Source organism: Benincasa hispida, chromosome 11 (genome assembly GCF_027475165.1).
Source record: "Benincasa hispida cultivar pf3 chromosome 11, pf3_genome.v1.1, whole genome shotgun sequence".
NCBI classification, from domain to species: Eukaryota; Viridiplantae; Streptophyta; class Magnoliopsida; order Cucurbitales; family Cucurbitaceae; genus Benincasa; species Benincasa hispida.
The window spans coordinates 22477118-22491847 of NC_143488.1; the positions used below are offsets into that span (position 1 = coordinate 22477118).

The 14730-nt window shown below is 40.1% G+C and overlaps 1 protein-coding gene across 1 annotated transcript; it reads left to right on the forward strand.

The window, feature by feature from the left end:
• The first annotated feature begins 9563 nt into the window (after positions 1-9563).
• On the forward strand, positions 9564-13404 carry LOC150032484 (uncharacterized). Its single transcript, XM_090306923.1, has 5 exons — positions 9564-9689; positions 10456-11202; positions 11782-12173; positions 12285-12425; positions 13140-13404. The coding sequence occupies exons 1-5, from the start codon at positions 9564-9566 to the stop codon at positions 13402-13404; spliced, it is 1671 nt and encodes a 556-aa protein (XP_090163049.1).
• The last annotated feature ends 1326 nt before the right edge of the window (positions 13405-14730 follow it).

The window sequence follows — 14730 nt, forward strand, 5'->3', positions numbered from 1 at the left end:
CAACCAATGGGATGTTTTAATCCATGTATTCTGATGTTTTGATGATGTTATAGCTTCTTCCATGTTATGGTTCCGCCATAATACCTTTACCAATGGGATTTTTTTATTCCTTAAGACTTGTTATTTTCTGTCAAGAATTTCCACTGGTTCCTCTTCATAGGACAAATTTTCTCTCAACTATACCAGTTGCTCAGGCAAAACATGGGTAGGATCTGACACATACTTTCTAAGCATTACCACATGAAACACATCATGAATATGAGATAATTCTGGAGGTAAATCCAATCTTATGCCATTGGGCCAACTCTTTCTATTATCTCATAGGGTCCAATATATCTTGGGCTTAATTTTCCTTTCCTACCGAATCTGAGTATTCCTTTCACTGGAGATAACTTCATAAATACTTTATCACCAACTTCAAATTCTAATTCTCTTCTCTGCTTATCAGCATAATTCTTTTGCCTATCTTGAACCATCTTAAGATTATCTCTTATAATTTTAACACTGTTTCATGTCTGTTGCACAAGTTCTAGACCTAGTAATTTCCTCTCACCGACTTCATTCCAACATATCGGAGTTCTACATAGCCTTCCGTATAGTGCCTCATACAGTGCCATCTTGATACCTGAATGGTAATTTTTGTTATACGCAAATTTGATTAACGACAGATGCGTATCCTAATTGCCCTTAAATTGCAATACACATGCTCTCAGCATGTCCTTTAATGTCTGGATTGTCCGTTCAAACTGACCATCCGTCTGTGGATGAAAAGCAGTACTAAAATATAACTTGGTTCCCATAGCTTTCTGTAAACTAGGCCAAAACTTTGATGTAAATCTGGAGTCTTAATCTGATATAATTGAAACTGGAGTTCCAAACTGAATCACAACTCGATCAACATACAGCTTAGCTAATTGATCTAGGGTTAAGTAACTTTAACAGGTCAAAACTTAGCTATTTCTGTCAATTTATCCACAATTACCCATATACCATCATAGTTCACTGGTGTCTTAGGTAATCCAAACAGGAAATCCATCGTAATATGCTCCCATTTCCACTCTAGTACTGGGAGTGGATTAAGTAATCCTGCTGGCCTCTGTCTTTCTGATATAACTTGTTGACATATTAGGCATTTATCAACATACTCCGCTATTTCTCTTTTCATACGAGGCCACTAGTAGATCTGTTTAATGTTCTGTACATCTTTGTACTGCCTAGATGCATAACATAGGCCGAACTATGTGCTTCCTCTAGAATAGCTTGTTTAAGTGATAAGTCCTTAGGTATGCATATCCTACCTTCTTTCAATAGCACTTTGTCAGCTCTTAATTGGTAGTCCGTCCTCAATCCTTTATCTACATCTTCAACTAACTTCTGAAGATCATAATCCTTTAATTGCTCATGTAGAATATCTTCTACGAGCGTAGGACGCACTTGAAATGAAGCTAGTAATCTTCCTTTTTTACCGATTGATAATGCTGCCCTAGCATTATACAACTCATAAATCAGTGTACCCTTCACTAAATTGATACTAGCTCTAGTTGATCTAGTTTTTCGACTTAAAGCATCAGCTACTACATTTTCTTTACCTGGGTGATAGTCAATGGTACAGTCATAGTCTTTGATCAACTTGAGCCATCTTCTTTGTCTCAAGTTCAGTTCCTTCTGATCAAAGATATGCTTTAGACTTTTATGATCCGTAAGTATATGACATTGCTCACCAAACAAGTAATGTCTCCACAACTTTAGAGCTAACACAACTACCGCTAACTCCGAACCATGTGTAGGGTAGTTATGTTTATGCTTCTTTAACTGTCGAGAAGCATAAGCTACTACCTTTCCCTCTTGCATCAGAACACATCCTAACCCTTGTTGGGATGCATCACAATAGACCTCAAACTCTTTACCTGGTGCAGGTAGAGTTAATACTGGTGCTAACACTAACCTCTGTTTCAATACTTGAAAACTATGATCGCATTCTGGTGACCACTTAAAGTTCGCATCTTTTCTGGTCAGATTTATCAATGGAAGAGCTATCTTAGAAAAATCCTCCACGAATCTCCTATAATAACCTGTTAAACCTAAAAAACTACGTATTTCAGTTACATTCAGGGGTCGTTCCCAATTAACTATTGCTTCTATCTTTTTGGAATCAATGCTAACTCCATCAGCTGAAACTATATGCCCAAAGAATACGACTTGATTTAACCAAAAATCACACTTACTAAATTTGGCATATAACTCCTTTTCTCTTAGAATTTGTAACACCATTCTCAGATGTTCTTTGTACTTCTCTGCACTACTTGAATACACTAGTATTTCATCTATGAAAACTATCACAAACTGATCCAGATAATGATGAAATATCCTATTCATCAAGTCCATAAATACCGTAGGAGAATTTGTCAATCCAGACGACATTACTAGGAACTCAAAATGTCAATATCTAGTTCTGAATGCAGTTTTTGGAATATCAGTGTCTTTCACCTTCAACTGGTGATAACCTGATCTGAAATCTATCTTAGAGAACACCGTGGCTCCCTTTAAATGATCGAAGAGATCATCTATACGAGGCAATGGGTACTTAATTTTAATGGTCACCTTATTCAACTGTCTATAGTCTATGCATAATCTAAGAGTACCGTCTTTCATCTTAACAAACAAGACTGGCGCTCCCCAAGGAGACACATTGGGTCTAATGTACCCTTTATGCACAAGTTCCTGTAACTGAACTTTTAGTTCCTTCAGTTTTGTTGGTGCCATCCTATATGGTGCCTGGGATATAACTGCTGTACCCGGAACTAACTCGATAGTAAACTCTATTTCCCTGTCAGGTGGTAAACCTGGCAACTCATCAGGGAACACATCTAAGAATTCTTGTACCACAGGTACATTCTAAGGTTTCAGTTTCTTATCCTGTGAAACTGCTACATAGGCTAAATAGGCTTCACATCCTTTACTCAACAATTTCCCAGCCTTTATTGCTGATATTAAGCTTCCTGGAAGTATTCTTTTACTTCCTACCAGGGTTATTTCTTTTTCGCCTGGTTTCCTATTGGCATAGTGGCATAGTGTTATTCATACCTCAGATAACATCAAACTCTAGTAATTCGAATGGAATCAAATCAACCCATAAACTCTGATTTCCAAGAATTACTTCACAATTCTTGTAATACTCATGTACAACTAGAGTATCTCCTACAGGCGTAGAGATAAACAAATCCTCATTCATACACTCAGGCACTTTATCTATATGTAATGCACACATGCTAATATGAATGAGTGCGTAGCACCAGGATCAAATAATGCATAAGCGAATTGATTACATAAAGTTATCGTACTAGTTACGACATTTGGAGCCTCTTCCGCTTCCTGGTGTGTTATAACATATACTCTACCCTGCTGCTGCTGCTGTTTGGGTCGTCCAGTTACCCCTTTCTGCTTAGCTACACTGGATCCCTCACCTCTAGTTCCGGTCGCTCTAGGCTGGGTAATTCCTCTTTGCTTGTTCTGTGCTCCATGACCTAGTTGAGGACAATCTCTTTTGAAATGCCCAGCTTGTCCGCACTGGAAGCACACATTCCTATTGCCATAACATACTCCTGTATGAGGCCCTCCACAGTTTACACAAAGAGGTTTCCTCTCTGTACTAGCTACTGACTCGCTAGCACGACCTGATACTGATTTACCACTCTGTCCAGCTGTAGGTCTTGACCTCTTTTGACTTGAACTTTGTTGGCTTATGCCTAAAAAATTCCTCATACCCGGCTGTCCAGAGTCCGGGGGTCTTAAACTCTTACTCAGCATTTCTCCAGGCATTCTAAACTATCTTTCACTTGGCTGGAGTACATCTTCCCTCGCTACACTCTCCTCTACTCGATAGCGATCTTAACTAACTGAGTGAAATTCACCCAATTGGATGTAGAGGTAACGAGTGTACGTATTTTTCTTCTTAGGCCATTCTCAAATCTTCTACACCTCTTCTTCTCTTCCGCGATGATTGGGAGGGCGTATTGAGATAACTCAGTAAATCTTTGTTCATACTCAACAACCATCATCACTCCCTGAGTTAGCCTAAGGAATTCCTCCCTCTTTACTTCTTTAAAAGAACTAGGGTAGTATTTATCTTCAAATACTTGTCTGAACTCAAACCAAGTCATAGTTTCTGAACTATTCCTTCTAGCCTCTATCACTTTCCACCACTTTCCAGCCCCTTTTTGCAGCAAGAATGCCGCTAACTCGACCTTAGGGTCCTCAGGGCACCTCATAACATTAAAACATTTCTCAATCAAATCTAACCAGATCTCAGCATCTACTGTATTTGTGGCTCCATCGAACATCGTGGTTTCTAAAGCTTTTAGCCTCTCGATGCCGAATTTCTTTTTTGGATTGTTTTGAATCGATCCTACACTCGCCGACAATCTTCGAGTGATTCTATCAAATACTTGATCATCCATTTGGGGTTCTACACCTACCCTTGGTGTACTCGACTCGTTTGCAGAAGTTGCTTCCTGATCTAGGTCCCGTCCAACTTCAGGACCTCCGCTGGTAGGGTCAACATTCCTCTCCTCAGTCAGCCTGCTCAGCCTGCCACATTTTCTCAGCATCTTTGCCTAATTATTAAGTACACATGTTAGAGACTTATCTATGGGACTTAATCTAATGCACAAACTCTCTCTTTCACCCAATACCTTATGCTTTAATACTAAATTAGCTTAAACCTTTCCCAAGTTTACGTATACCTTTGCTTTGATACCAAGCTGTCACACCCCGCCTCAGACCACCCTCTTAGCCTAGAGAAGGGTGCAGCAGTTATCAACCCTTTGGCTGACACTTACTGCCTAATAACTCTTGCGGAATAACTCTGATACCAAAATATAACTTATATACAGCGAAATGTCTTTAGGCCAAAAATTTGTTAATTTAGAAACATAACATATTTAGAGTCATTACAACAATAGATTAATAAGTCCCAAAACCCAAAAACCCTAGTCCTTATATGAGCAACAATAACATGTGTACAATATTAACAGTAACCACCTAAACCGATGAGTTACAAATCTCTTATTCCTTAAGTGGCAGAGCAGATGCAGAGCTATCTTCAGAGGATTTGACCGCTACCTGTGGAGGGGAAAAAGAAAACATTTGAAAACGAGGTGAGCTTGCGCCCAGTGAGTGACTTAAGAAAGATAATTGATTCTCATGCAAAATCTCAATAAAGAGTTTAACTGAAATATAAGCTTCTACAATACTTGTACTGCAGTATAAACATTTTCCAAGCATAGAACATATAAAGCTGTTTTAATCATAAAATAGTAAAACTAATGCTCAGTTGAGGATAACCCTACTGTGGGTAAAAACAATCCCAACACCAACTACTAGTCAAGAGAGAACTCTTTTGCTCAATCTCTGACTCTACCTACGTGCACGTGGCCATATTAAGTACCGTCATACCTTTGGTACTTCTGCTCAGATACCTTCTCAAACGTCCTTCAGTATCTGGTTAGTTTGGTACCTTCTTAAATGTCCTTTAGTACCAATAGATACCTTCTCAAATGTTCTTCAGTATCTAGTTGGGCGGATACCTTCTCAAATGTCCTTCGGTATAGCGTTTTAAGTAAAACTAGTCATAAATGACTTTCTCTTTAAAGCATGTAAAGTATAACACATATAAAAACATGGCTTTAAAGGTACTAACGCATGCTGAGTATATTTAACACATATATATCACTTTTCAACAATTTCTCACACATGCATGCGTTTAAAACATAACTCATCGTTTGCTTGGAAATCACTTTGTAAAACTAGTTGGCATGAGAATATTCTTCTTTAAAACATACTTTCTATAACATGTTGTAATCAAACATTTAAGAAAATGTATTAGTCAAAACGTTTTAGCCACTCACCTTGATTGCTAAGGAGCTTTTCACTCTAGTAGCTCCCTTTTCTACCTCAGGCTCCCGTTTCACCCCCAGAATCCAGATTCAACTTGCAGCTTAGATTAGTCATAGTTCTGAACCTTATTTTGAGATACTTTCTTGTACAAACATGTTCTAAAATGTCTCAGGAAATGTACCCTAAACTTTGAGTTTAGAAATTCTCGTGGTTTGGCCGGAATCACAGAATCTTCAAGACTGGCTCAAGCTGATCCGACAGCCTGACCCTTCTGCCTTCTTCTCTGTTTCCAGCCCGATCCCTTCAAGCTTTTCTTATGGCAGCCCTACCCTGAAACCTAGAGTTTTAGAGCTTTTAGGTGGCTTTGGAATCACTCCAAATGCACGAGTAAATTGGGAGAACTTCTCATCCCAATTTTATGTATCCTCTTTAGACTTCACTGTCCAATGCATCCTCTATGACTAATGCATGGATTTGGCTCCAATGCGAGGTTTGTTCAACTCTCCTACTCTTTTTACGATATTTCTGAATTGTGAACTAAAAATGAAGTCTCATGGCTCTATTTATAGGCATCCAAACCTCTCCGGAGTTCACACCACCTACTTGGCTGCATGGCCAAGTGTCTCCTTCTCAACCCATCAACGCAATGTTGTGGTCATCGCAAGCTAAGTGTCTTCTTCCCACCTTGCCAATGCATGAGCCTCCAATCTGATGCCACCACCTCACATTCTTAAGGCTTAAGGCTTTCATCCTAAGAAGACACATGGTTTTGATGATGTTATCCTGATGATTTCATCCTTGTATGCGTCAAACTCTTGGTTGCTCAACGCCTAGTCCATAAGCAACACATAGACTCTACTCAACGAATAGAAAGCCAATTCACTATTATGACAATTCAACTTAGCCATCGCAAGGAGGTAACCATCACCAACGCATAGGGTGACCGTCCATTCTTGATGCATGGCTCACTCGCACAGCTTGGTTGGCATGGGCGCATGGTGCTGGCCACTAACGCATAGGCGCGGTGCATAGGCTGGTCACTCGACGCATGGGCGTGCAACATGTGTCGGCCATCGCTCGCTCACTCGCATGGGCTGCGTGCTTGGCTGCATGGCAGGGCACCTCGACGCATGGCATGGCTGCTCGACAGGGTGCTCACGGTGTGGCTGCTCGACAGTGCGCTCATTGCACGGCCGTAGCCTCGATGTATGCGTCCAGCCAGAGCTGCTCGACGCATGGCCTTGACGCTGGCCGAGACTGCTCGACGCATGGCCTGGGTGCTGGCCGAGGCTGCTCGATGCATGGCTGTCTTTCTATACATGCCCCGCCCACCCGTGTGCCTTCCAACGCATCATCTTCTTTTTCCTTCTTTAGCCGCATGCCTTCACCAACAACTCTTCCAACGCATCAACACCACTTTAACACGAAAAATTCTATATTTAGCCACATTTCCAAAATTTTTCCCAAAAGTTAACCTTCCAAATTTCCGCTTTTCTTATAATTTCCACTCTTTTCTCTACCATTTCACCCTAGTTTCCACATCAACCTATTCATCACACTAATCTCAATAGGGAATATACTTAAGTAGAGAAATTAGGATTGGGGGTTCACACGCTGACCTCGCTCAGGGGGATCTCGCCAATAGAGCTATCTGTATTGATGGAAGTTCCTTTAATAAATGAATTATTTGAGATATTTTAATAGGAATTCTAAGTAGTTTAATCGGGAATTATATCTTTTCAGGCCAAGAACAGCTTGGGGAAGTGTATAAACCAATAAGAGCCTGACGAACAGTGAGTGACTCAGTAAATTTAAGGTTTCCAATACTCATGCATATATGATCAAGTAAAGCACAGTGACATTAATGATGTATTTAAATTTCCTCAAGCAACAAATGGTTGGAGAATAACTTAATGCATGTTTCCCGATTTGTATGTGTGTAACACAGGCCAAGGTATGTTGTGTAACCATTACAAAATCTGTGTCTGATTTTGATATATGGTTCCGAGAGGAAGACTATGAGAGAATGAGTTTTGTTGTAAATGAGTTGCAATGGAAGAATTCTTGTGTAAATACTAGGCAATGGAACTTAATTTGGTGTTACATTACAGATTTGATACCGAAGGACGTTGAGCAGGTATCTAACCAATTAGGTATCGAAGGACATTTGAGAAGGTACCTGGCCAATTTGATACCAAAGGACATTTGAGAAGGTATCTGGCCAATTTGATACCAAAGGACATATAAGAAGGTATCATAGTCGCTCGATACTGAAGGAAAAATTTGAGAAGGTATCTGAGCGGAAGTACCTAAAATATGATGGTACTTAGTGTAGCCACGTGCACGTAGGCAGTTATGAATGAGAAACAGAAGTATGGGTTTCTTGGTTGGTAATAAAGGTTTGGGAGCTAGAGCGTTTAGGCTCGTTTTCAACTAGGGAATAATAATGTTAATGATGTATGAGAATGGTTTACAGCTACATATAGAGACAAATGCTTGAGTTTATCCGTTGGTATATTTACATGTTTATAGTGATGCTATGCTTGTTGCTTTACGATTCTATAGTCACTCACTTAGCTTTTAGCTCACAAAATTTTTGTGTTTTCTCTTTTTAGGTAGCGGTCAGTTTCCTCAAGATTGATCCTGTTGCTGCTTGTCACAAAAGACTTGGCTTATTAAAAGACTTAGGTTGATAATTCGTTTATGTACACATGTTTTGTAAAGGACTAGGGTTTCTGTAGAAATGTTTGGGCCACCTGTGAATATTTTTCTATAAAAGTGACGTCTTGGCTGTATGCTTGTAATTATGTAATCTGCGTAAGAACTTAAGGGAAAGGTTAGCTGTTTGCATATATTACTAATTAAATGAATAGGTTGGTATCTAGATTAGAAGGCTTGGGTGGTGAGTGCGGGCAGTAGGGCTAGTAGCTACCATGGTCATATCCTGTTCTAGAATAAAAGGGTAGTTTGGGAGGGGGCGTGACATATTGGTATCAGAGCATAAGATTTTGGGAATGAGAGGGAAGTTTATGCATAAGTCTAAGTCCCTAAGTGTGAGTCCCTAACATGTGTACATTGTATTAGGTAAAATGCCGAGAAAACGTGGTAGACCGAGTAAGTAGATAGGTGGCAAGAACATTGACCCTACCAATAGGGGCCCGGAGATTGGGGAGAACCCACCGGGTGGCAAAAAGAAGGTGAATGATCTAGTGGCTCAAGAGACAATGTCCAAGGGAGAGTCTAGTACTCAAGCAACGGAAGATTCGCAGCTAGAAGATGCAGTGTTTGACAAGATAGTGCAGAGGTTAGCACCCAGTGTGGGCTCTGCACGAGCCGACCCAGAAAAGAAATATGGTATTGAGAGATTTAAAGCCCTAGGGGCTGTGATATTTAAAGGTACAACAGATCCAGTTGAAGCTGAGTTGTGGCTGTATGTAGTTGAAAAATGTTTCAATGTTATGAGTTATCCAGAGGACAGGAAAGTGGGATTAGCCACCTTTCTACTACAAAAAGAAGCAGAGAAATGGGGGAAAGTGATATCCGCCAGACGAGTCAGTACAGATGTGATGTTATGGCATGAGTTTAGGAAGGCCTTTGAAGATAAGTATTACCCTAGCTCATTTTGAGATTTAAAAAGGGATGTGTTCCTTAGATTAACATAGGAAACGATGTCGGTGGTACAATATGAGCAGAAATTTACTAAGTTATCACAGTATGCCCTGCCGATTATTGCTAAGGAAAGAGATAGATGCAGGAAATTTGAAAAAGGTTTCAGGAAGGAAATCAGAACTCCGGTGATGTCTACGACTAATTGGCTAGATTTTAACTAGTTAGTAGAAATAGCAATACAAGTTGAGCGAAGTTTAGTAGATGTTGAGCAGTTGCCAAGAGGCAGTGAGGCCGTAGTAGGGCCTAGAGACAGAGGATTCAGATCTCCGGTGGCAACCCAGACTGGAGGAAGCCATTTCAAGTGAACTAGTTGGTAGGGATCCAAGAAAAGGAAAATGAAAAATTCGGCCGGTGCAATTAGCCAATCAGAGATGCCATGAGCTGGTGAGTCGGTAGCCAGCATAGACACGAGATCGACATGCCCTAGTTGTGACAAGAGGCATTCTGGGGCATGCTATAGTGACAAAGGTGCATGTTTCCAATGCGAACAAACAGGGCATTTCAAGAGGGACTGTCCCCAGATGAACAGGGACGTTCTAACAGCACAACAGCCGACCTTCCAGACAGTTAACCAACCAAAGAGTGTCGAAAATCAGGGCGAAGGGTCAAGTGGTACCAAATAGGAGAATGTTGTAGGTCGACCCCAGCAGCAAGGGTGAGTGTATGCCGTGACACACCAGGAGGCAGCGGAGTCTCCAAATGTTGTGATCGGTAATGTTATGTTATGTGGGCAGTCTGCTTATGTTTTATTTGATCCTGGTGCCACACATTCATTTATGTCTAGCATGCATGCAATTAGTATAGATAGGTTGGTTAAACCTATGCCTGAAGAGTTATTTATCTGTAATTGATAGATGCTATAATCATTATGAGATTCTGATCAATGGTCAGAACTTCTATGCTGATTTACTTCCTTTAGAAGTGTTGGAGTTTGATGCTATCATGGGAATATATTTTCTAAGTAAGTATCATGCTTCAGTAGACTGTTACAAGAAGGAGGTATTGCTCAGAAAATCAAATGGCCAAGATGCAATGCTAACAGGAAGCAAACGATTGGTCATGGGGAATTTGATATTGACAATGAAAGCTCGGAAGCTATTGAGCAAGGGATGTAAAGCCTATCTGACTCATGTGATGGTTGCTCAAGGGAAAAAGCTGAACACAGAAGATGTCCTAGTAGTAAATGAATTTTGGGATGTATTTCCTGAAGAACCATCGAGATTACCACCCGATAGGGAGGTGGAGTTCACTATTGACTTAGTTCCAGGAACAACTTCTATATCGCAGGCACCGTATAGAATGGCGCCGATTGAGTTGAAAGAATTAAAAGTTCAGTTGCAAGAGTTAATTGACAAGGGATACATTCGACCTAGTGTATCTCCTTGGGGAGCTCCGATATTATTTGTGAGGAAGAAAGACGGTACACTTAGATTGTGTATCGACTATAGGCAGCTGAATAAGGTAACGATTAAGAATAAATACCCATTACCACGCATTGATGGTTTGTTTGATCAGCTAAGAGGAGCCATGGTGTTTTTGAAGATAAACCTGAGATCGGGTTATCATCAACTGAAAATGAGGGAAGTCGATATCCCTAAAACCGCATTTAGAATGAGATATGGACATTATGAATTCCAGGTAATGCCTTTTAGATTGACAAATGCCCCTGCGGTATTCATGGATCTCATGAACAGGATATTTCATCCCTACTTGGACCAGCTCGTGATAGTATTCATTGATGATATACTGGTGTATTCTGGTAGTAGGGAGGATCATATTATCCACCTAAAGATAGTATTGCAGACGTTGCGAGATAGGAAGTTGTATTCTAAATTCAGTAAATGCGATTTTTGGTTAGATTGGGTAGTATTTCTTGGGCATGTTGTTTCAGCAGAGGCCATTAGTGTAGATATTCAAAAGATGGAAACAATAGTTAATTGGGAACGATCCACAACCGTTTCAGAAATACGCAGTTTTCTAGGGTTGGCAGGCTTTTATTGGAGGTTTGTGGAGGGTTTCTCTAAGATAGCCCTTCCATTGACGAACCTAACCAAGAAAGGCATGAGGTTTGAATGCTCGTTGGAGTGTGAACATATTTTCCAGGAGCTGAAATGGAAACTAGTATCAGCACCAATGCTTACTTTGCCTATTCCAGGTAAGGAATTTGAGATTTATTGCGATGCATCCCGACAAGGATTGGGATGTGTGCTGATGCAGGATGGGAAGGTGATTGCATATGCCTCTCGTCAACTTAAGAAACACAAGGGCATTTATCCCACAGATGATCTGGAATTGGCAGCAGTTGTTTTAGCTCTGAAGTTGTGGAGACATTATCTATTTGGAAAGTGCTCCAGGATATTTATAGATCACAAAAGCTTAAAATATATCATTGATCAGAAGGAGTTGAATATAAGAAAACGAAGATGCATTGAATTGATTAAAGATTACGATTGTTCCATCGAATATCACCCTGGTAAAGCTAATGTTGTAGCAGATGCACTGAATAGAAAATCCTCGGGACCCAAGGCCCTTATTGGTACAATAAGAGGAATGCTATTACAAGAGTTCAGGAATTCCAGAACCACCTTATCAGTGAAACCGTCAGGATGGTTGATAGCTACTTTTCAGATAAGGCCGTCCTTAGTAGAAAACCTTAAGCGGGATCAGTTGAATGACCCTGATTTGTAGAAGATTGCTAATGATGTGAGTAAGGGCATCAGGGTTGACTTCCAACAGGGAGCAGACAGTGTGCTAGAAAAGGAGAGGAGAATGTGTGTGCCTAACAAGCTACAGCTTAAACAATCCATTTTAGAGGAAGCACATAGTTCTGCTTATGCCATGCATCCAGGTAGCACCAAGATGTATAGAACTTTGAAGAAATCTTACTGGTGGCTTGGGATGAAGAGAGACATAGCAAAATATGTGGACTGATGTATAGTCTCTCAGCAAGTAAAACCTGAGAGACAAAGACCAGCAGGATTACTCAATCCACTTCCAGTGCCTGAGTGGAAGTGGGAGCATGTGACAATGGACTTCCTTTTTGGTTTGCCTAAGACACCCTCAAGATTTGATGGCATTTGGGTAATAGTCGATAGACTAACTAAGACAGCCAAGTTCATACCGGTAAAAGTTACTTTTACACTAGACCTTTTAGCTAAGATTTATGTGGATAGGATAATCAGTCAATATGGAGCCCCAGTGTCGATAGTGTTGGATCGGGATTCGAGGTTCACTTCAAAATTTTAGCCTAGTTTACAAAAGGCTATGGGCACTAAATTGCATTTCAGTACGGCTCTTCATCCACAAACAGATGGACAGTCGGAAAGAACTATACAGACACTGGAAGATATGTTAAGAGCTTATGTACTACAATTCAAAGGAAGTTGGGATACACACTTATTGTTGATTGAATTTGCCTACAACAATAGCTACCATTCTAGTATTGGAATGGCTCCCTATGATGCATTGTACGACCGACCTTGCAGGACTCCAGTATGCTGGAACAAAGTCGGAGAACTACAATTACTGGGTCCAGAATTAGTTCAATAAACAATAGAGAATGTGAAACTTATCAGGGATAATCTTAAGGCGACTCGCGATAGACAGAAGAGCTACGTCGATAAACGAAGAAGAGAACTAGAATTTGAAGTCAGAGAACGGGTATTATTCTGGCTATCCCCATGGAAAGGAATTCTCCGGTTTGGGAGAAAAGGGAAGTTAAGTCCACGATATATTGGACCATATGAAATTGTGGAACGAGTTGGTCCAGCATCTTACAGGTTGCAACCTCGAGAATTTGCAGAAGAGGCAGAACCACGGATTAATCAGGGCTCGAGGTGAAGTTTAGAAGTTCTAGGCTAAACTATAAAGAATTTTGGGCTGAAATTTTATGGTGAGGAACTAACTCAAATCTAAACAAGTTTGTAGAAGAAATTTTATTGTAAAGAGCTATGAATTTTAAGTTATGAATTTTTGAAATTATAACAGGGAATTGGTACATAAGCAGACAACTGCTTGTGAGGAACATGCAAGCCGTTCATCAGGAAGAATTATAGCGAGATTTGGGCATGAGGACCTCGTTTATAAAGGAAATCTCACTGATTTTGTAAGGAGGATCTCGCTCTAGGGGGAAATCTCGCTAGAAATTTAGGTGAGTATCGCTAAGAATTTCACAGGAAAACCTTGATCTCGCTCTAGAGGATCTCGCTGGTATCACGCTCTTGAGGATCTCGCTGACCTTGCTCAGGGGGATCTTGCTAGTAGAGTTGTCTGTATTGATGGAAGTTCCTTTAATAAATGAATTATTTGAGATATTTTACTAGGAATTCTAAGTAGTTTAATCGGGAATTATATCTTTTCAAGCCAAGAACAGCTAGGGGAAACGTATAAACCAATAAGAGCCTAACGAACAGTGAGTGATTCAGTAAAGTTAAGGTTTCCAATACTCATGCATATATGATCAAGTAAAGCACAGTGACATTAATGATGTATTTAAATTTCCTCAAGCAACAAATGGTTGGAGAATAACTTAATGCATGTTTCCCGACTTGTATGTGTGTAACAGAGGCCAAGGTATGTTGTGTAACCATTACAAAAGCGTTTCTGATTTTGATATATGGTTCCTAGAGGAAGACTATGAGAGAATTAGTTTAGTTGTAAATGAGTGGCAATGGAACAACTCTTGTGTAAATACTAGGCAATGGAACTTAATTTGGAATTACAAGATACACATTTGATACCGAAGGACGTTGAAAAGGTATCTAATCAATTAGGTACCGAAAGACATTTGAGAAGGTACCTAGCCAATTTGATACCGAAGGACATTTGAGATGGTATCTGGCCAATTTGATACCGAAAGACATATGAGAAGGTATCATAGTAGCTCGATACTGAAGGAAAAATTTGAGAAGGTATCTGAGCAGAAGTACCTAAAATATGATGGTACTTAGTGTGGCCACGTGCATGTAGGCAATTATGAATGAGAAATCAAAGTATGGGTTTCATGGTTGGTAATAAAGGTTTGGGAGCTAGAGCATTTAGGCTTGTTCTCAACTAGGGAATAATAATGTTTAATGATGCCTGAGAATGGTTTACAGCTACATATAGAGACAACTGCTTGAGTTTACACATTGGTATATTTACATGTTTATAGTGATGCTACGTTTT

Excerpts from the sequence above, each read along its gene's own strand:
- LOC150032484 (XM_090306923.1), top strand. The coding sequence starts at position 9,564 with ATGTCGGTGGTACAATATGAGCAGAAATTTACTAAGTTATCACAGTAT. Across the intron at positions 11,203-11,781 it reads ATGGACATTATGAATTCCAG|GATGGGAAGGTGATTGCATA; the intron begins GTAATGCCTTTT and ends GTGCTGATGCAG. Across the intron at positions 12,426-13,139 it reads CATCCAGGTAGCACCAAGAT|GGATAATCTTAAGGCGACTC; the intron begins GTATAGAACTTT and ends GAAACTTATCAG.